We start from the raw sequence: 21,093 nt of genomic DNA on the forward strand, positions 1-21,093 counted from the left end.
TGTCTCCACGGACCACATTTGCACACAAATACATCTAACCTAGCTTCATGGGTCGTGCTGGACTGTAGGCAATAGCCCAGTGTTTCACCGCTCATACGTTATTTAACTCACGTTAGCACACACAACTGAGTTATATAACTGTAGCACAAGACTCAGCAGAGTTCCAACTGTCGCACTGAAGTGGTTTACTGTAGCGCTGATTTCTGACCAAAGTGGTGATGCTGTGTGTGGAACGCTTCTCAGCCTCCACTTCCTCACCTTTGAAGGGTAGCTACACATTTTAAAGGTTGGATATATTATTGGTCTCTGAAGTCAGGTTGAAGAAACAGTAGACTATAAAGGGTTCTGCATCTCAGAACAACACACAGCACTACCCACATGTCAAGGTTTTACTTTTCCGAGTAGCCTTACATCATGCTAGAAACAAAAGAGGAAAGATTCAGGTTAAAGAGTTTAAATACGAGATTAGATACTCAGACTATGAGTCTGATTGATCCCGCTGCAAAACCCTTCAGAACATAGATAGTAATGAAGCTGGAGTGTGAAGTAAGTCAGTTCTACTGAAGTAGAGATTTCTGGCTCAGAGTGTGAGAAGAAAACTGCCTTAAGACGTGTATTGTAAAATTCCTTACATGTTGCAAGACACTTCAGGTGAGTGAACAATGTAACTATTAATGTAGACCCCAGTTCATTATTTACAATAAAGACAATTATTGTTTGTACTACAAGTTTTCTGAAATTGTTTGTCTTTTTTTAATGTAGGAGAAATCTACAGACACAAATAGACAACGTTGGTCAAATAAACACTTAAATGTGTATCTGGGATGTTTTCTTTCCTGAAGTCTGAAAGAAACAAAACAGCCCAAAATCTCAAAATTGAGCCGTGCATAAAATAAACTGTTTTTGTCTCGTAGTAAGTCACGACAAATGCTGGATTGGACCCAAACACAGACAATTGAGGCAAACAGGGACAGTTAAAATATGTATTGCCGAAGTGAAGATATAATAATAATAATAATAATAATAATAATATAATAATAATAATAATATATAATAAGAAGAAGAAGAAGAAGAAGAAGAAGAAGAAGAAGAAGAAGAAGAAGAAGAAGAAGAAGAAGAAGAAGAAGAAGAAGAAGAAGAAGAAGAAGAAGAAGAAGAAGAATAATCTTTATTTGTATAGCACCTTTCATACAAGAATTGCAGCCCAAATTGCTTCACAGCAAAAATATAAAAACTTGTACAAGATTAGACAGAATAAGAGCATTTACTGTTATTTCACTTATTAGTGTGACGTAGCATTAAAAATAGTATGAAATAGCAGCATACAAATGGTATAAAATAGCATTGGAAATCATGCAAGTTTCCCTATCTGTGCCGGGAAAACTATCAGAACTATATTTTGAAAGCATGAAATCAACAATGGACCCATGTGGCCTTTCAACTGGTTTACTCCCTTTGACTTTTTATGTTTCAACCGATAGCTAACAACAGGCAGGTTACAGAGATCCAGCAGCTCTACTGCAATAACAAAAAGTTACATACCTTCAACAATCTGAATGAGTGGAAATTATCTGGTTATACTGTATACTGCAGGGCTGACAAGGTAAAGTGGAAACAGGTGAGCATGTGGATGAGTGAGTCAGGTGACTTGAGGAAGTGGAAAGATCTGAGGGCATCTGGTGGACACATAGAGAACAGCAATGAACGAGTAGACAGTATATGGTTTGGGGAAGTGAGGATGTGGCCTCTATAAACGCTTCAAATACAGAAGAGAAGACACTTCATCCTGAGTGGGACATAAAGGCGGCTACCAAGATTCATTTCAAACTATCCAATAGTTGTTGAGATGTTTTAGTCTGGATGAACCAAGAGACTGCCATTTCCCTAGAGCCATGCTGCTAGACTTAAAAAACAATTATACAGTATTTCATATACAGAGAACTCTCAGAGACTCCGAGGCACTGACAGAAGTGCAGTGGGGTTGGACTTTACTCTCATATAAAGCTTTGAACCATATACTGGACAGCTGACCTCGAGAGAAGAAGACAAAGATCCTTTAATGAAATGACAAAAGCTGGCTAGAGGAAGAACTAAGTGAAAATGCTGCACATTATGTGTCCCCTTGCTTCAGATTATTTTAAACCAGTTATTTATGGAATCTTGCAGCACTAGTGCGTTCAGGAATGACTTGCACAACTTGCACAGCCTTTGCCACTGAAATATTACTGATGCACCAAACATTATGGATACTTTTCAAGCAGCGTGCCAAGGCCTGGCCTTGTGGTTGAAGCCCACCAAAAGCGAGGCTGTCCTCCAGCTCAACCCTGTTAACAGGCCTAATGTGGCAGCTGGTCCCTGTACATCTGGAGAGATGTGTCCTGTCTACTCTGCAGCAGCGGGAGCCAAGGTTTTAATGGAGAATGGCTCCGCCGGGGAGATCAAGACAGGTGCAAGGCCACTAGTGGCTGCTTCCTTCCCGTATATAAGAGACGGAGACAGAGGGAGGGTCGGCTGTGCTGTACCAGGAAATATGCATCTGGTGAGGAGCACTGGACAGGGTATGTTGAAAGGGGGAATTGGTAGATGGGATGGATCTGGTGACTGGTAATCATTTCCAATATTTCCAGAGCTGCTTTGCCTGATGTTAAACTCTTTTTCTCTTTAGCTTGATAGCTAAAGAGAAAAAGAGTGTAACATGTTAATGTTTCATAGGTGTGAACATGCAGTGGACTGGCTTTCTTTTCTGCCTCTTTCTCTTTAGAACTTTCAGACTGAGAGCAGAATGGTTTTGTTTGATCTACGCTGTGTCTGTATAACCTCTGGCCAATGAGAGAAAAAGCACACATTCATCTTGATAAGAAAGTGCTTGAAGTGCAAATGATGATGTGAAGTTGGTGCAGAGAGGAATGATGAAAGAAGCAGAGGAAACGCAGCAATGCTCTGCTTTATGTTGAGTAGCTTCACTCGCTGCTTTATCACTCTGCTGCATTCTGTTTGCACAACTCATTTGTGTATATATATATATATATATATATATATATATATAATTTCTGTCTCTGACTGAAATGACGTGTCCTCTGAGATTATTAAAATGGGGAACTGAAAAATCCATGACCTACCCCTGCATGAGTAACCCAGCTATGATAAATCACTTAGCAAGGTAATTGAGGTTGTGTTGATTCGGAGTGGGGCCATGTTTGGTGCCAGTGATGATTAACAAGCCTCTGAGTCTGCCAAGAAATGTAAAAAAAGAACAGTAGAGACACGTGTTGGAGATTCAGACATAGTGAAGCGGTAGATAGTGAATCAGCAGCACGCAACTTCCTGTCAGTCATCGGACGGCTGCATTAAAATGTCAGCTAATTATTTTAATTAAACATTAATCGAGCCAACGTACTGAAATGGAAAAAATACTCATATTGAAGAGCAGTACAGACAAGTCAAGAAAGGCTGCAAGTAACAATATTTGTTAAATGATCCATTAATCTGCAAGCTTCAAAGTCCAAGGTGATTTCTTAAAATGTTTTGTTTCGTCATGATTGAGAGGCTGAATTTTTGCCATTTTTGCATGAAAAATGTCTTTCATAATTATTCGATTATCAATATAATTCATGTTTCTTCTTCTGTCAAATGACTAATGAATTAATCTTGTCATATGTGTACGACACATCACAGCATCTGTCCTTTGACCCTTACTGGTCATGTTTTTCCTGTGTAGTATAACACTGTGTGTTGCACTCTGACAATAAATCATCCTCAAATCTTTGAATTCAGATAAAGAAAAATGAAGAGAAATGAGAGATAAAGGAAAGAAAGAAAAAAGGACTGAAGCAAACACCTTTTCATCTTTTTCCCAAAATGTCGAACTAGATTAATGTAATAACCTACAACATTGTCCTGGAAATTTTGTGTAAGAAAATGTAAATGATAAATTGTAGAAATGACTATCAGTCATTACTAATGTTCTTAGCTAGAAAACTGAAGTGGATGTACTTTCTTTGTCTTCCCCTTTGATTCAACTGTTGAACTGTCTGTGGATCCTCCTGATCTCCAGCTCTCCTGTTGGAGGACTGAGCAGAGCAGGACATCGACTGCATGCCATGGGAGATGAGAAAGCAGGGTGACAGGGTGTGTGTGTGTGTGTGTGTGTGTGTGTGTGTGTGTGTGTGTGTGTGTGTGTGTGTGTGTGTGTCATAAAAAGTGACCAGTATGATGAATGACGAGGTGCTCACGCGAGTCATGGCGATGATTTCACTGTCTGTTGTCATTTTTTTTGTGGTTCTCTGAAGGAAACTTCAACTACAGCAGGTTTCTGGAGCACATGAGGCAGTTCAAGACCTCCGAGCAAAGAGAGGAGGTCATCAAGAAGGCCTTCATGATGCTCGACAAAGACGGCAGCGGCTACATTGAGTGGAACGAGATCAAGTACGAGCAACACTCTCAATTTCAAAGGATTTTTTCTTATTTTCACCAAATCCAAGTAAAAAGTCAAAAACCACAATGTATCTTTTCAACTTTAAATTATTAAAAAATGTGTCACAAATGAATAGTTTCATTTTTATTTTATTTTTAAAGACTCGGTTATTTTCTATATGAGCTGGTCACTGTAGTTTCTATCAATTGGGGACTATTTCCAGCGGCGGATTAATCCACATTTGGTGCTCCAGTGAGTATTTGTGGCAGCAGGACGGTGTGTGTGTGTGTGTGTGTGTGTGTGTGTGTGTGTGTGTGTGTGTGTGTGTGTGTGTGTGTGTGTGTGTGTGTGTGTGTGTGTGTGTGTGTGTGGAAGTCATAATAAACTACAGTGTGTGTTCATGGGAATGAAGGAACATGTCAGACAGTGTAACAGTTTGGCTCATTGGTGTGTTTTAACAATTTAACGATAACAGCTGATAAGGTCAGTATGTTAATTAGTGCAGTTGTTTTGTAGTTGTCAAATTGTGCACACAAAAAGACTAAATGACATTAAGTAGCTGATGCGACTGGCTCCATGGGTTTCCCTCTTCGTCTTGCAGAGTTCTCAGACATGGTGAAGAAACCGATGAAGTAGAGGTCACGTGGTTAATCTGAGCTCCAGAGTGTTACTACGGAAAGAGAGTGAAAGAAACTCCTCCTGGATTAAGACTCGATCTGGTGTTATCAGTGCAATTTGGTAAATAAAATAAAAATAACTAATAAAATAGGTTTGGGGTAAATGTAGGTTAGTAGGTGCAAGCCCACTGTTTATTATTATCAAGACACCGCACCGGTTTAAAACAGAAGCACAAATAGAAATCTGGAATCACTCTTCACCTTGTGACTGTGTTCTTGTTTTCTATTGGACATTGTGACCAAGAAAGTTTCAGTGATGCTTTATTTCACAGGTCCATCATTTCCTAATCATTTCATTGTGAGTTTCCTGCAAATAATGATTTAATTTGGTGCTAATTAAAGAGGAACTCAACAATACACACACTGTGAGCTAAACACTTTTGCTGACTGGAGTTGAAAGTTAGCAGCATTTATTTCGTCAACGAAAAACAATCACGAAAACATATTGTTGGAGACCTATTTTTCTTGACCTAAACATGTAAACTAAATAAAAAGCAAGCTTTGAAAATGAGAATTGTAACAAAATGTATTACATTTTTCACCAACAAATAAAAACTAAATGATGATGTGAAAGACGGATGGTAATGTTAGGTGAGCAGAAACAACACAGACAACTATTTAATCAAAATACAAAAACTAAATAAAAATAAGGGGCTAAAATGAACACTGTAGTTAAGTTGAATTCTGTGGCTCCTCCTTCACCGTGACAAAATAGCTGAGGTTTACCTTTATCTAGCTATTCTCAGTAAATATGCCAAGTATAAAAAAACAGAACTTTAGCCGACTTGCTCTTTTCCAAAACACAATATTAGTACATTAGTTAAGGAAGCTAATTCTAAAATATGTTTGTAAGTCAATTGAATTGATATTGGTCATATATGTTGAACTGCTTGCATGTAAAGAAATATTTTTAAAAGACTATAACATCAAACAAGCAATTAATGGAATTGGTATTTAAATACTGTCTCCAGTATTGCCACTAGGACTAGTTCTGGGACTAGTTCAATAAAGTTACCAAACAAACCAAGAAAGACTCGCAAACAAATAACACAATAAAGTGCTCCCATCAAAAAAATACAATACAGTAATAGAGAAGACCGGATCACTTAGTTTGAATATGTATTAATTAGATATAGATATCTTCCATAACTGTAGCTGTGCATGACATACAATATGTCAGATGAGTATTGAGTAGAACATTTTATTAGTCCAACATGCATCAACTGGCACGAGGATGAAGTGACTGAGGGGGCTGTTATAAATTGCGAGGGGGCAATATTTGTCATGAAATAAAAATATATTTAACCATACAATAGCCTCAGAAAGGCTAAATAACAACAGCATAATCAAACTCATAGAATACAAAAATTCAGAGCGCTAAATTATAATAATTAATAATAGTTATAACAGACTCCAAATTGGACTCTGGCCCCCCCTCCCGCTTCATACTGGTGGAGAGCAGCGACTGCAGATGTGAGGGTCTATTTCACACGTTACCCTCTCTGCTGCACTGCCCTGCTGTCACCACTGGGGGCCAGCAGTGTGTAACTCTTCATGTCTTAGAGACGCTGTTGAGAGAACAGCAGCTCACTCCCGTCAGGTTTTATAAAGCTGCATCATAAATGGACTTTTTGTATCATGAATAAAAATGCAGAAATGACTTGGCTTGCTAGGTTTGTTTATTCATACCTCATTAAATGTTTTTTTTAAAAGGCTATGATAACACAGGATGAGCTCAGCATGGAGCAAATGCCCTATAATCACAATGTGAACTCATGCTGCAGTTGTTAAAAGTAGTCCATGTTGTCATACAGGAATAAGAGCCAACATTTGTTGTCACACGGTGGCAAGAGACACAATTTAAGTTTTTCATTTTGCCTAAGACTTTACAAAACAAGCCAATAAATATAATCTCTTAGTTGTGGAACAACAAGTTTAGAGCGCTCATGAGGAAGTTTATACAGTATCCACACCACCATCTTCCATGTGCATGCGGTTTGTTGTGCATCTGCTTTGATGGAAACAGAAGAGAAACTGATACTCTTTCCATTTACCCAAATGCATCTGCTTATCTCAGCTTGCAGCTGCAGTATGTGATCGTAACGCCCTGCTGAGTCATTTTGGCGACCCCTTCACAGGCTGACTCATGACTTCGGTAACTCCCTAACGCAGCCCCTAGCCCGACTATATCACACGATGAACATCTGGCTCTGTGTGTCCCTCCACACCTCGCAGAGCTCTCAAACACGGTGAAGATAGAGAAGTAACCAAGGTGGTCACACCGCTGTGCTCAAGAGTGTTACTACATAGTGTGAAAGATAGGAGGAGAGGAGACCAAAGAGGCCCTGCATACCATGCTCTCTCTGTGGATCATTAATTGAAGGAGTTGTTAAAAACATGCCTTCATTAATAATTGGCTGTGTCCCAAGGCAGTCAGCCAATGATTAACCCCTGATCTGTAAAGTGTCAGCACACAGGCGCTATCTGAACATATATTCCCACAAAAGGCAGCACCAGGAACACAAACATAGATTGAGAATAACCTTTTGAACCTACATGTTTGTGTTCCTGTTGGAAGTGGTGAACAAACATGTTTGTGTTCCTGTTTCCTGTTGGAAGTGGTGACCAAACATGTTTGTGTTCCTGTTTCCTGTTGGAAGTGGTGACCAAACATGTTTGGTGAGGTTTGCGAGGAAGAAAATATGTAATTTGGCACAAATGACCCAGTTTGGAAACAATAGCTTGAGTTTATAAGAAATGTTGGTCTCCAGACGAGTTTTCTTCATTCTCCATTTTAAATGAAATAAAAAAGGATTTAGTATTAGAAACTTTACCCGATAGACTCGATTACCAAAGTCTTTTCCAGGAATCTACTCACAGTTACCTTCTGGGAGAGTATACAACACTAAGGGACCTGGAAGTGTCTGTGACCAACCAAGAAAGAATCACAAACTCACTGAGATTAAATCAGTTTCTTTTTAATACTGATCAAAAAAAAGAAAATTGCACTTTAAAAAAGGTCTCTCATTCCTCTGTTGCACTTAAATTGTGAAATGTAAAATGATGATTCAGTAAATCAGATGACTGAATATGTATAGATTCAATATTACACAAAAGTAAATGTTAAATACACATATTCCCTGATTTGCGGTTTGTCTTTGGTGTCTTTGGTGGCAACATTTAATCTTAAAGAACATTGACCCTTCATTGTAATCACAAGCAGATTCCACCAGCAGAGTACTCAGCAACCATCCCAAAACCCAAACAGAGGGAAAATGCCACGGACTTCCTTGTTTGTGTTGTTGTGGAAACGTCCTAAATCATCTCAGCAATGCTTCATCCAAACTACTGATTCACATTTGAGTTAGTTTTTTTTTTTAAAGGCACTGAGAGTCCAGCAGAACCCACACAGTGTTCTTATCCTCACAGTGTGGGACCTTGTTAAAAAAAATAAAGCAGACTTGCGTGCAGAACAAAGAAAAAATAAATTAAGTCCCTCAAACTAAACACACTTTCAGATTCAAATATGTGTCCCAGTGAGCTCCACACTCACTCAGTGTTACCTTCCACAGTAAAACCACTCAGAGAGAACATACTCTGAGTAAATGTCAGAATAGACCTTGGCTACTGCCAGCAGTGCTCTGACCGTCTATTTAGGGCTGGGAGACAGAGTATTTTAAGCAAGCGGCCAACTCAATTGCAGTCTTGTCCCTTGTCAACGCACTGCATCACACAGTAACAGAAACCACCTTCACTCAGCCAGACACTGATTGTACGATACGCTCTAAATTCATCCGAGTAAACATCGTTTTGGTGATTTGCTAAATTTGGGTGTAGGGTATAACTTGTGTTTCAACATTTCTCTGTGATGCTGTAACACTCATAAGAACATTTGATTTTAATATGGATTAAAGTTCAAGTCCATAACTTGTATTTGATTCTCGACAGTAATAAAAATTAATCAGGTGATAAATAAAAGAAATAAAACAATCTGTACCCTCTTATAATTGAACATTTCCCATGTGGCAACGCTGGTGCTTTACCGACATTCACACAATGTCAACATCTCTCCTGAGCGTTCATGCACAAAGATTGTTATTCTCACTGCTTGTAGTCACACAACGTAAATAACCCACCGACGCTGCTTTTGCTATTAGTCAGCAGTGAGTGCAATCAGACAAACTTTATATGTTTAGCTCATTTTAAATTAGCCAAATAAATTATACAAGTATTCATTTTTATTTTGATGCAACTACTGATGATGGTGGGTGTTGACGGGGATTCCTGATATCTCTGAACGTTTTATTTTTATTTTTTTTGATTGCCCATAAACACGCTCTGAACGACATGACACAGCAGCTAACGTTAGCATGACAACATGCTCACATGCTGGTGTTTAGCAGGTGAAATGTTTACCGTCTTCACCGCTATGTGGTCGTTAAGTACTGGACATATTGGAATGTTGACCTGATGACGAGGAGAGATGAAAAACCAGGAGATCACAGAAGTCATTAAGATTTGATGACGACCCATCTAATAGTCGTCAAAATATTTCAGTCTGAATGAAAGTGGACGACCAACATTCCCTAAAATCCTTTTAACCAAGTTTAGGCTGGTTTGAACCCTGATGTCTGGACCCATTTGATGAAAGAACACTTTCTGGGAAACAAAATGTTTCAAATAATAGAATTACAACAAATACTAAAATAAAACGTGTCTCCATGCTGAACAATCACAGCGGCCGTCACGTCAGGATCCTCGTTTCCTTCGTGCAAAGAAAACTTCTGCTACAGTCTTGAATAAGTCATTTTGAGAGCCGGCAGGGACGTCCATCTTTTGACTCCCTGTCTAGCATCACAATGCTGTTTGCTCGTGTGCCGATCGGTTGACGTGATTTCTGGTCGACCTGAATTCACTTGCGCATGTAGAGTCGTATGAGGCCCGCCTGGTGTAGCTGCTGCCACAGAATCATTTCCATACGCAGGTCGTGGTTGATGAAGAAGCCCACTGGGCGGTAACTGTTGTCGTAGTAGTGGTCAGAGTAGTCCTTAAAGTCTGGGGTCATGAAGCCGTACGCACTCACCTTCATCCACAAAGAGAGACACAAAACTACAGTCAGGACAACAAACGGATTACAGAAGAATCTAAAACAGAGATTTCACCTGATGACTCCTTCAGCCTGAGTCAGTGTTTATTTCACACCACTGAGAGGTTGAAAAAATGTTTGGACAGTGATGACATGCTGAGGGAACCTGTGGGCAATCTGATAAATAAATCATACGGTTTGCACAGCTGAGTGCACTGAACTGTGGTTTGAGTGAGTCACGAGCACATAATCAGAGATAATTACATTTATAAGGCCAACTGCGAAGAGTCAAAACATTCTCACGAGGTCAGGCAGGTGCAGCCTTGTCCCGCAGTAAATACACAGCAGACTAACAGTAATACAGTAATGATGATTCCACCTGGTCGCAGGTGTGTAGTGCAGCCAACAGCATCACAGCTCCCGTTGATGGACGGTAGATGTCCTTGTATTTGGTTTTCAGAGCATTAGAACGAAGGAATCTGAAACAAACAAAAACGTAAAACATAACATACGTCAAATCTGTGTCAGAGGTCCAGTGTTGCTTTCACATAAATAGGCCGTGCTGTTGTTCCCCTCGGTCACTGTGTGGGAAATTCCCACAGCAGCTCACTCTGGTTTCAGCGTCCCCTTCTCTTTTAATCTCATTTCAAAACTATTTGTAACGTGAGCCCTGCTTCATTCTCCTCACCTGGTCCGTGGATAATTCGCTCACCTGTTTCTGAGGTAACGTATGAAATCAGGGTGGTACATCTTCAGCTTTTCTGCCGACACGTCCTCTCCAAAGTACTTTAATGGACTGTGGAATAAAATATGAAATTAATACCAAAAAGAAGCAATAAAATCACACAATGCACAAACACTTACAAGTAAAAAAGAAAAGAAAAGAAAAAAAAGAGTAAAAGTTTATTAGAACATTTAAATTCAATCTGAATGTAGGTGTTTCCTGTACATGCTATAGTTGGCATAAGTGACTACTTCCCCTAGATAACCACAGAGGTTGACACTTGACCATGTGTCAATGTGACCATGGAAGTGGTAGAGATAAGTCAGTGTGCCACAGTGAGGTTGGAATGCTTCTGTGGGTTAAGTATCAGCACCCACAGCTGGCCTACAGTCTCACACAGGAAAGCTGCTACGTATAAATCAAGGGTTAAACTTGCATTGTCGCTAATATCCAGCAAGGGGCGACTCCCCTGGTTGCAAAAGAAGTCCAGTTGTATAAAAAGTCTATGAGAAAATAACCCTTCTTCTCACTTGATTTATTATCTCAGCAACGATTTTCCTGACGGGTTCAAGAGTCTTTATCGCTAGTTTCAATTCTTCTTCAATACAGCACGATGTTCATTTAGTAAACGATCGTCCCATTTAGAGTAAAATAGACGATAAAGCAGCGTATGCTTTAGGGCGGGGTAGCTTGTGATTGAGAAGTTGCTACCACAGGGTGTTGTCCATGTTTTTGTTTTAGAACTTTAACCTTTTCACAGTGTGTTTTAGCTTCATGAAAGTTAATTGTAACATTTGGGACGCCTAATAATCTCTGGTTCCTCCTCCGTGGATCCTAAATGTCTGTACAAAATTTCATGGCAATCCATCCGATGTTTGTTGAGATATTTCAGTCTGGACCAAAGTGGTGGCCAGAGCAACAGACTGACTTTGTCATCCCTACAGCCAAGACGCTAGCATGGCTACACATAAAGTACAAAGAGCTGTGAAGAGTTTGTGAAGAACAACTAGAGGAATAAAGAGCACGAACATAAACAAGAACATTATCATGAGTCAAATTGCATCATCATTGTGAGAGCCTGTAAGTGTTGCTTACTCTTTGGCCCGCTCAGGTCCTCTCTCTACTAGAGTGTGTGTCGCCGCAGCCTTCATCAGCAGGTAATCTCGGTCATGATCTGGCAGAAAAATGTATCGAGTTTCCTATTGGAGAGCAGCAGAGTGTGATGTGACTCAAGCCTGATTCTGTAAAGTTACAATTTAAGCATTTTATAGAGGAAATACTTCTTAAATACTCGTGTCCTCACTTTAGACTGAGGGGGTCCTCTATATCCAAAGCCTGCATAGCTCCTCATGGAGTTCATCAGTGTGTTGGTGGAGAAGGTGTAGTGGGTGGTCCGAGACCCCACGTCCTGCTCAAAGCCCTTAATGATTGCCCCATTGGTCCTGAAGAACACAAGTGTCCACAAATTGAATTAAATACAATATATTATTTATTGACGCTGGGCAATTTTAGTGGAAAAGATATCACACACACAGAGAGAGAGAGAGAGAGAGAGAGAGAGAGAGAGAGAGAGAGAGAGAGAGAGAGAGAGAGAGAGAGAGAGAGAGAGAGAGAGAGAGAGAGAGAGACACACAGAGAGAGAGAGAGAGAGAGAGAGAGAGAGAGAGAGAGAGACACAGAGAGAGAGAGAGAGAGAGAGAGAGAGAGACACAGAGAGAGAGAGAGAGAGAGAGAGAGAGAGAGAGAGAGACACACACACACACACACACACACACACACACACACACACACACACACACACAGAATAAGTTACTTATTTTTCTCTCTGTGGAGGCAACATTTCCATCTCCAAGATCTCCGTTTTTTTTAAGTGTTCTAACAACATCAGCGTCTGTATTTTAAAGTTGTGCTTTTTCTTGAATCAGTTCTTGGAACTCACTTTCAATGTTCTGGGATTAAGCTTTTTTATAACAAATAAATATTCATAGACACAATACTAAATCTGGGAATTTGTAACAATTTTGAGATTATAAAAATGTCAAATTTGGGGGATATAAATACTATATGTAGGAGCGTTTATAACAACTGTTATGATTTAAAAGATAATACAATTATAATAATTTGGAAATAGGGTGCATTATGACAATATCATTGATTATATTCTTAAATTATATATATGTTGATTTTCATTTGCTCTTTGCTCGCACCTTTTCATATAACACAGTACAGAATGTTTACTTAATTTGTAAAATGTTCACTCTTTTAAAAAGTGCTTTATTTGTTATGGATGTTACCCCCTCTTCACATTGTACATGTTTGAGGGGGGGGGGGGGGGGTATCAAACCCTTCTTAGGGCCCAACACTCTGCAAACATGCTGCTTTAGAAAGAATGTTTTGCTGTTGAACCAACACAAAACACAATGGATCTGCCCGTCAGGGTAGACTTTAGCTGTAGTAAGGAAACTCTTTACGTAGGCCATCTACCTGAAGACATAGTGATGACTGTCGATCTCCTTCCCTTTCTTTGAATCCTTCAGTATCCCACCATTCCCCACCACAGCACAGCGGATACACTCTGATTTATTGCTGCGATGCTTCCAGTCGTCCAACATTTGGAAGTTAGCAGAAGAGTTGAGGACAGACAGAGTTTCCTCCAATGCTGTTGACACAGAAAAACAGAATTAATCTGGATGAGATTTATTTAACATACTCTTAAAGGCTTTTTTTTAAATCCTTGAAATCATGAGAAAAACACTTAAGTTGCTAAACCACCGATTTATTTGTGCCTGTGTAATTGCATCCACCCACAGATTCAGTTATTTGCGAACCCCAGAGGCTCCATGTGTGGGCACACAGACAATAAGATACAATTATCTCAGCACGATAATCGTCTTAACAGTGACGAGGCCCGAATGTACTCAATCAAATTATCCAAAATAATTTGCATCTTCAGTCCGGATACATTTGGAATGCAAACAAAGAGTACACCTTTAAACAACCTGTGATCTCTAATATGAACGTACTTTGAATTATATTTGCATTACAAACACATATGCCTAATAGGAAGTCTTGTTAGCGTGATATCTCAGAAACGATTTGACAGATTTTGTAAATAAAATTCTTGTGAAATTCAATTAAAAAAAGCAGTTTTAAAAGCAGATAAAATATATTTATTTTATCAATAACAAATGTAAAAGCAAGACTGAGTTATGAAGTGTGTAACTGCCATGGGCCTCAGACTCTAAAAAGGGCTCTAAGTTTGTATATAAATGAAAAAAAGAAATAAAAAGTAAATAGAAAAAAGAGAAAAAGAGAAAAAGAGAAAAAGAAAAAAAGAAAAAAAGAAAGAGAAAAGAGAAAAGAGAAAAGAGAAAAGAGAAAAGAGAAAAGAGAAAAGAGAAAATAATGAAATAATAAATTAAAGAAAGACCAAAAATATGTAAAACTAAGAAAAACAAAAGCTCACTCTTGTAATCGATCCCCCCCCAGCCATGTGCTCCTGGGTACCGGCTCAGGCGCTGGTGCTGTTCACGAGTGACGTGTTCGGCCCACTGCAGGACTGGAATGTGTTTCAGAAATCGTCCACCAAATTCGTTTTTTGTGACCCGACTTTGGATACCATCTGGGCAGGCCTGAGGGAAGCAGGTAACGCAGCCTTGTTGTTATCAAACCACAAAAACAGAAAGTAGTATCTGTACAACTCCGTAGCAACATGCATTGATGTCCCACATGATCATTACAAAGCCAGCGTCATTAGTTCCACTTGGAAGATTAACCTCCAGACTCTCTCTGGACTGAAGGCAATTATCTTGGAATTACACGGCTGCAAAAGAACAACGCTTACAACAAGAGCTTTTATCCACCGAGACATATTAATTAGGAAATTCAAATGGACACATTTTTCTGAGCATTAAATAGAAAACTACTTGCAGGCAAGCAGACAAGGAAGGTTCCACACATGCAAACAAATCAGATGGATTTATCTCGTTAATTGTGTTATCAGTTCCTGCTGCTCTGTGGAAGCAATTACGGATTCAGCCTGTGTTCACTCTCTTCTTATGCAACAGCTCAAGGCCTGAACTGCAGCTTCACTGAGTTGATAGTTCTTACTTTAAAAGCTGGATCGTACAAAAGTACAGTGTATGGACGCATTACTTTGATACATTTCTGCCAAGTGGTCGCTCCAAAGACTTTGAGGCAGATTTGAGTTTTTTTGTGATGACACACTCCGGGTGGGAGATGGAGAAAACTGAGCCAGGCTGAAGGAGACTGGGCTTTATTTTTCTATGAAGCATTTACCGGAAAGAAAGACCCACCCAGTACAACTGTGGCAGACGCCCCATGACAGCATCTCCAGCCTGATGAAAACCAGAAGGGTGATTCTGAAGTTCCACATATGATATAGCAGAACTAATTACAGCACACTAACTGTTGCTTTGTGTAAAAACGTGTCTAGTCACACCACAATGAATACTTACATTTTCAAATGAATCTAGTCATTGTTGTTTTTGCCATTAATAGAATGGATGAGACAGTAAGACTGGTGTATCTTCCACTGCGCAGAGGATTGTGTGTCAGAATAACCAGAAGAGCGGTCTGGCTGCATACTGCAGAGATTGCGACAGAGTGCAGTTGGACATCCTGGTAATTGTGGCATACTTCCGTTGACATACTGTGTATTGGAGCTGGGAGCCATAGACACACAAGTTGTACTGTAGTATTAAAAGAGATAGCAATCCGACCCAGGACCGAAAGAAACATCTTATTTTTTAGAAATAAAGAAATATAAATTCAGAATCATTTGAAGGTGCTATAATATGTAGAACTCACTGTTTGTGGTGGGATGACTTCACTCATGTAAGTGTCTCCGATGAAGGGAGGCTCTGTTGGTCCGGCTGCCTGTGTGGGCTGCTGGCGCTGCACTGTGGGGTTTTTGGTGCTGGTCTTTGTTTTATCTACGCCATCAGGCCTAGACCTGGACTTGGAGACATCCAGGACACTGTTGTTCTCTGCTGATTTGTGTTTGGCGGCTGCGGATGTTTGAGTCTTTAAAGTTGGAGTCAGTGTATGCTCGGGCAGAACTGTTCCAGAGGAGAGCTCTGGGTGAAAGGTGGAGGCGGGGGGCGGATGGGTCCACTTATCACTGTTGCTCTTTCTATCAAGAGGTTCCTCCGAGTCTCGTGAGCCACTGCGGAGGACAGAACAAGATTTGGCAGTGAGCCCGGCAGGTCTCTGCAGGAAATAAATCTCTCTCTCTACATGTTGTCACGAGATGCACGTTCTTAAAAATAAATAGTTGAACATTTTGGGAAATATGCTTATTTGTGATGAAGGTTGGAGCCAGCAGCCAGTTATTTTAGCATAAAGACTGGAAACGGTGGAAAGAGAAAGCCTAGCTCTGACCGAAGGTATTCTAGAAAGCTCATTAATCAACACGTTATATCTTATATAATACACACAGAAAGAGATTTAAGAAGTGCTGGTACTAGCTTAGCCTACGCTACAGTATTCTAACCGGCTGCTCGCTCCAGATTCAGATTCAACAGACAGATATGTGGTGTACATCCCTAATCCCACCCTAAATGTGTAATTGATTATTTTGTTATATTAATTTCAAAATAAAATGTTGTCGAACACAAAACCACCATAAAACCTTTTTTTAACGGCTCAAAGTGTTGACAGGACGCATCTGTGGCTAAAAAACACAAGGGGGGGGGGGGGGGGGGTAAATGGGTAAATAACAAAAAGGGACTAACCCTTAAGTTAAGTTAATATCTTTCCACACTAACACATTAATTATATATGACAAAATGGCAGGATCTGAAATGTATTTAGAAAAATAAGTTGATTTATGACACATGGAAAACATTTTAACTCAAGGCTTTTCAAACTCCTCTTTTCTTTAGCAGATGGAGTTTGATGCCACTTTCCAAATATGATAAATATTTGTCATTTAAATGTGACAATGTTGTTTTTTTCCGAACTCTAAAACCGCTTGTTGCATATTTTGTGAAATATTTCATGTAGAGAGAAATCCTACAGACGAGATAGATGCAGCTTCAGGTAACCATGGCGCTCAACTTTACCATGATTGATTCTTTAGCCTGACAAGCAAAATTCTGCTGATGTCACTCTCTGCAGTAAGTAAACCTCATGAACCGGGTAACGAGACACAAATGCAATAAATCAGCTGGATCTAAAGGGTAACTGGAACTTATTAATGTTAAACAAGTATCAAAAGGTTCGACTTCAGAGACGGCAGGAAGTCAGTAAAAACGCAGCCTGTTTGCATTTTATAATAAACCATGAAAGAGTTTGTATAGGGTAAGGCTATAATAAACTAAAACATTAAATTAATATAAATATTTATTTATTTAAATACATTATATTTTCATTGATTAAATAAATAAGTATCTTTATTTACTTCATGAACAAGACATTAAATGTGTTTGCACAGTTAAAAGAGAAAGATATTGTGATTTTATTTTTATCTATCTTTTGCACCATGACTAGTTATTACATATTTATTATTAATATTGACATACTTAACAGTGTCCTGAATATACTGTATGTGTATTTATTTTCACACAGTGCGTTTGACAATATTGTATCTCAATAGGATCAAAAATATCATTTGAAATATATACTTTATTTTCTAAGGCTCTACAGACCAGTACAAAGCATGGAGGTCTCCTACACTAAAAAGGAGCTACAGAAGGGAAGTGAAGAGGATACTCAAAAATATGTTTACCCAGGCATTCAAATTAGAGAACAGCTTTTAAAATGAAAGACCTGCGAGCGCAACACGGCCAAACTTAGCATTCAGTGTCTGAAACAGAGCTTTGAGAAGCAGCCATCTTTCCATTTCTTTCCTCTGACTTAATGCATTTTATCTGGACCTGCTGGCTTTTAAACCTGGAGTGCTGCCTGTTATAACAAACGTATATTTCACATACGCGTGTAGAAGACCACCTCCATTAGTGCAGCCGGAGCGCTGTGTGGTTCCTTTGTCAAAACCACAATGATACGACTAGAGGGGGAATAAGTGCTGGTTACAAAAAAAAAAACCCATGGAACTTTTTATGCCATGATCTTAAAGTTTAACCCTTCAACCTCGTCCCATTTTACTGCTGAATCTGACCTCCATTCTATGTTGGAGAAAACTGCCTCGTCTCCTCATCTGTCTTTGACTTAAGCCATTTGAAACAACATATAGATACTATACGGGTATCCAAAAATAAAAAATGTATTTGCATTTTGAGAATAAAGTTGAACTTTCAGTATGTTAGCTAATGCTAGTAGTTTCATTTATTCAGTTTAAAGTTCAACTTTAATCTTTTGTAATACTTTTAATAGTCCTGATGAAGTAAGTGCCTTTCTGATGAGCCAGTTTCACTTCCTGCTTGTGTAAGGGGGGGGGGGGGGGGGTCCTTTCTTTGTTTTGTGCCTTTAGCAGGTGAAACACATGATCAGCTGGCTGAAGGCCATGTGACTAATGTGGCCAGTTATGTCAACAGATACAAATTCTGTGTAAAAAACACATGACCACAAGTTTGACACAGTTCACTCAATTAAATATGAACGCCTTCAAATTTTAACCAACAGTCAACATTTGAATTTCCCATCCAATGCATCAGAGCACCAGAACAATGAAAACGCTGCTCACGCTGTACGTCCTCATCATCCCGTCTGCAAAGTGCACGTGTTGTCCCTTCACTCACCTGCTCGTTCCCCATGTGAAGCCATGGACACTCTTCAGAGGAACTATGGACCAGGACAGAGGCCTCTCCAGGTTCACACACAGGATGTAGACACACAGCAGGGAGCCGGCGGTCACCTATGCCGAGCACCAGCCTCCTCTGGAGCGCCATCCCCGTCAAGAAGTGTGCGACAGCGGCCGATGGGCTGTGTGTGCTTGCCCTGCCCTCCTCTCCGCCTGGAGGAACATGAGGAGGCTGAGGAAGCAGGTGAAGATGCCGTGCTGCTCAGGACAGTTTTTGTCTTTTTTGGTCAACCAGAAGAGGCAAGGCAGGGTGTCAGTGATGGTGGGGAATTAATTAGCCCCACAATAGGATCCGGCCTCCACTCTGGGCTTCTCTCAGCACAACTACAGTGGGAGGGGGACAGAAAGAGAGAGTTGAAACAAGGTCAAAGAATGGGAGGGGGGGGGGGGGGGGTGTAGGATGGAAGGGGAAACTTTATCTTTCAGCATCAACAGAAATAATCCCTTTTTAATGAAACCTTTGCTCGCGCCTCTAACCACAAAGTGGAGGGTCACTATCTTATCTTTCTTACGTGCCTTTTTCATTGATCTCCTTGTTGCTCTCACAGTTCTTACAAAAGAGGAAACGTTATACGTTTACTACTTTTTTGTACTAGCAACTTGGCAATAAACGAGATTCGGATTCTGAAAAGATTCACACACACACACACACACACACACACACACACACACACACACACACACACACACACACACACACACGCACACACGCACACGCACACACACACACGCACACGCACACGCACACGCACACACACACACGCGCACGGGAACTGAACAGGAAACAACAAAAAAAAAAAACCTGAAGTCAGCTGCAATTGACGGGTGACACAAATGCAGGAAGCCATAAACCTCATCTTTCAGGAAACTTGTTCAGCTGTTGTGCTCAAATGAATGTTGAGAGTCTCTGGAGGTCTCAGCAGAAGACATTAGCATAGACTGAGCTCCTCCCCTCTCCACTTCTCACCTCTTTGTAAGTGTAATAAACACAGCCGAGGCTAGGCTCTGAAATCTGCTCTCTAAACTTCTCTTAAGAAAGCAGCTTGAGACTTGACTTAAGTCCATCAATCCTTCAGAGTAATCACTTGATAACTGGGTCAGGAAAATAATAACAGCACTGATGACAAAGCGAGCGACACAGTTTCCCAGGCTTGTGTGAGGAGATACTCCTGGCTACATGGGGAATGGAAAGAATGTGTTGCAGTGATCGAGTGATAAACACAGCTCCCATGTCTCTGATAACAGACATAACAAACTCTGGGGGGAATTTATATCTTTCCAGACAAAAAAATGAAAAAAACAGCTTGTATTTTTTAGCAGATTTCGACTTGACAAATGTCATAAAAGTGATTAAAATAATCTCTAATATGTCCGAGCAAAATGTAAGAGGGGAAAGAAAATGTACAGCATCAGACTGTGACACATAATGACTCAATCTCTCTTCCTTCAGTCAGAGGACGCTCTCGTCTTTGCCTCTGTTCCTGTCCAACTGAAACAAAGCTCTTCAAACAGAACACAGAAAGATAAAAGTAAATAAAAATGTATGTCCTCTCACCAGTAGAAAACCTCCTGTGCTCTGTGCTCTCAGTCTTTCCTGCATGATGGTCATCATGTAGACATATTCCTCTGAGTTGGGAGCTCTACTGCTCATCTAGTGTGGAGCAGCAGCTCCAGCCTCAGCACTGTATGGGCGGGATCATTGTGAAATGAGCAACAGCTGCTGGCAATTGGTCAACCCCCTCAACTACACAGCATAAGGGGGGGAGAGAATGAGCGAGAAGCCCACTCTGCAATAAAGTTAGACATGAGCAGGCAGCTCCAAGGATCTGTGCTATGCTCACGATGTGTCGAGACCTTGAATCACAACACACTTAATGACAGACAGGAGAAAAAAAAACACACACACACACACACACACGTATGAATGTATAACAGAGACAGAGAATCTATCAGGTGACAAGCAGGAACATGCAGCTTGAACTTCAGCCACACAGCTGACAGCTTTAGAAAACACTTCACTCTCTCCAAATCCACAAGAGCCATTCACTCCATCCACCCAACCCAGTGAGCTGGGCCCTCCAAGCCAAGTGAGAGTCAATAGTCAGTGTGCCTCTCTGCGTCAGTTTCCTCTGTGAAAAGAAAGGAAATACGCCGAAAGGAGAGACACGTTTCAGTACGCACCACCGGTTGCTTTGGCAGTCTGGAGGAAGTGAGCTAGCTGGAGGGCGAGAAAGAAAAAAGAAATGGAAAAAAGGAGGGGAAGAGGAAGAAGTGGGTCAGCTCTGGACATTATTCCAGATGTATAGGCTGCAACATCTCTAACGTCTCCAAAAAGGCAAGTTAAAACCATTTTGTGTACTCTGAATTCTCCGCATTTAGAAAACTATTGTGCCTAAAAATCCATTTACA

The 21,093-nt window shown here is 40.2% G+C and overlaps 1 protein-coding gene across 1 annotated transcript; it reads right to left on the reverse strand.

The window, feature by feature from the left end:
* Positions 1 to 8,048: 8,048 nt before the first annotated feature.
* st6galnac (ST6 (alpha-N-acetyl-neuraminyl-2,3-beta-galactosyl-1,3)-N-acetylgalactosaminide alpha-2,6-sialyltransferase) lies at positions 8,049 to 20,392 on the reverse strand. Its single transcript, XM_029455498.1, is given in 11 exon segments — positions 8,049 to 10,174; positions 10,557 to 10,656; positions 10,890 to 10,973; positions 11,997 to 12,100; positions 12,205 to 12,343; positions 13,386 to 13,560; positions 14,368 to 14,533; positions 15,732 to 16,089; positions 18,623 to 18,738; positions 18,740 to 19,008; positions 20,240 to 20,392. Coding segments are annotated over 10 exon segments (1,446 nt in total). The 5' UTR covers positions 18,773 to 19,008; positions 20,240 to 20,392; the 3' UTR covers positions 8,049 to 10,003.
* Positions 20,393 to 21,093: the final 701 nt, after the last annotated feature.

The sequence above is a fragment of the Cottoperca gobio genome, chromosome 19, assembly GCF_900634415.1.
Source record: "Cottoperca gobio chromosome 19, fCotGob3.1, whole genome shotgun sequence".
Classification (NCBI taxonomy): Eukaryota; Metazoa; Chordata; class Actinopteri; order Perciformes; family Bovichtidae; genus Cottoperca; species Cottoperca gobio.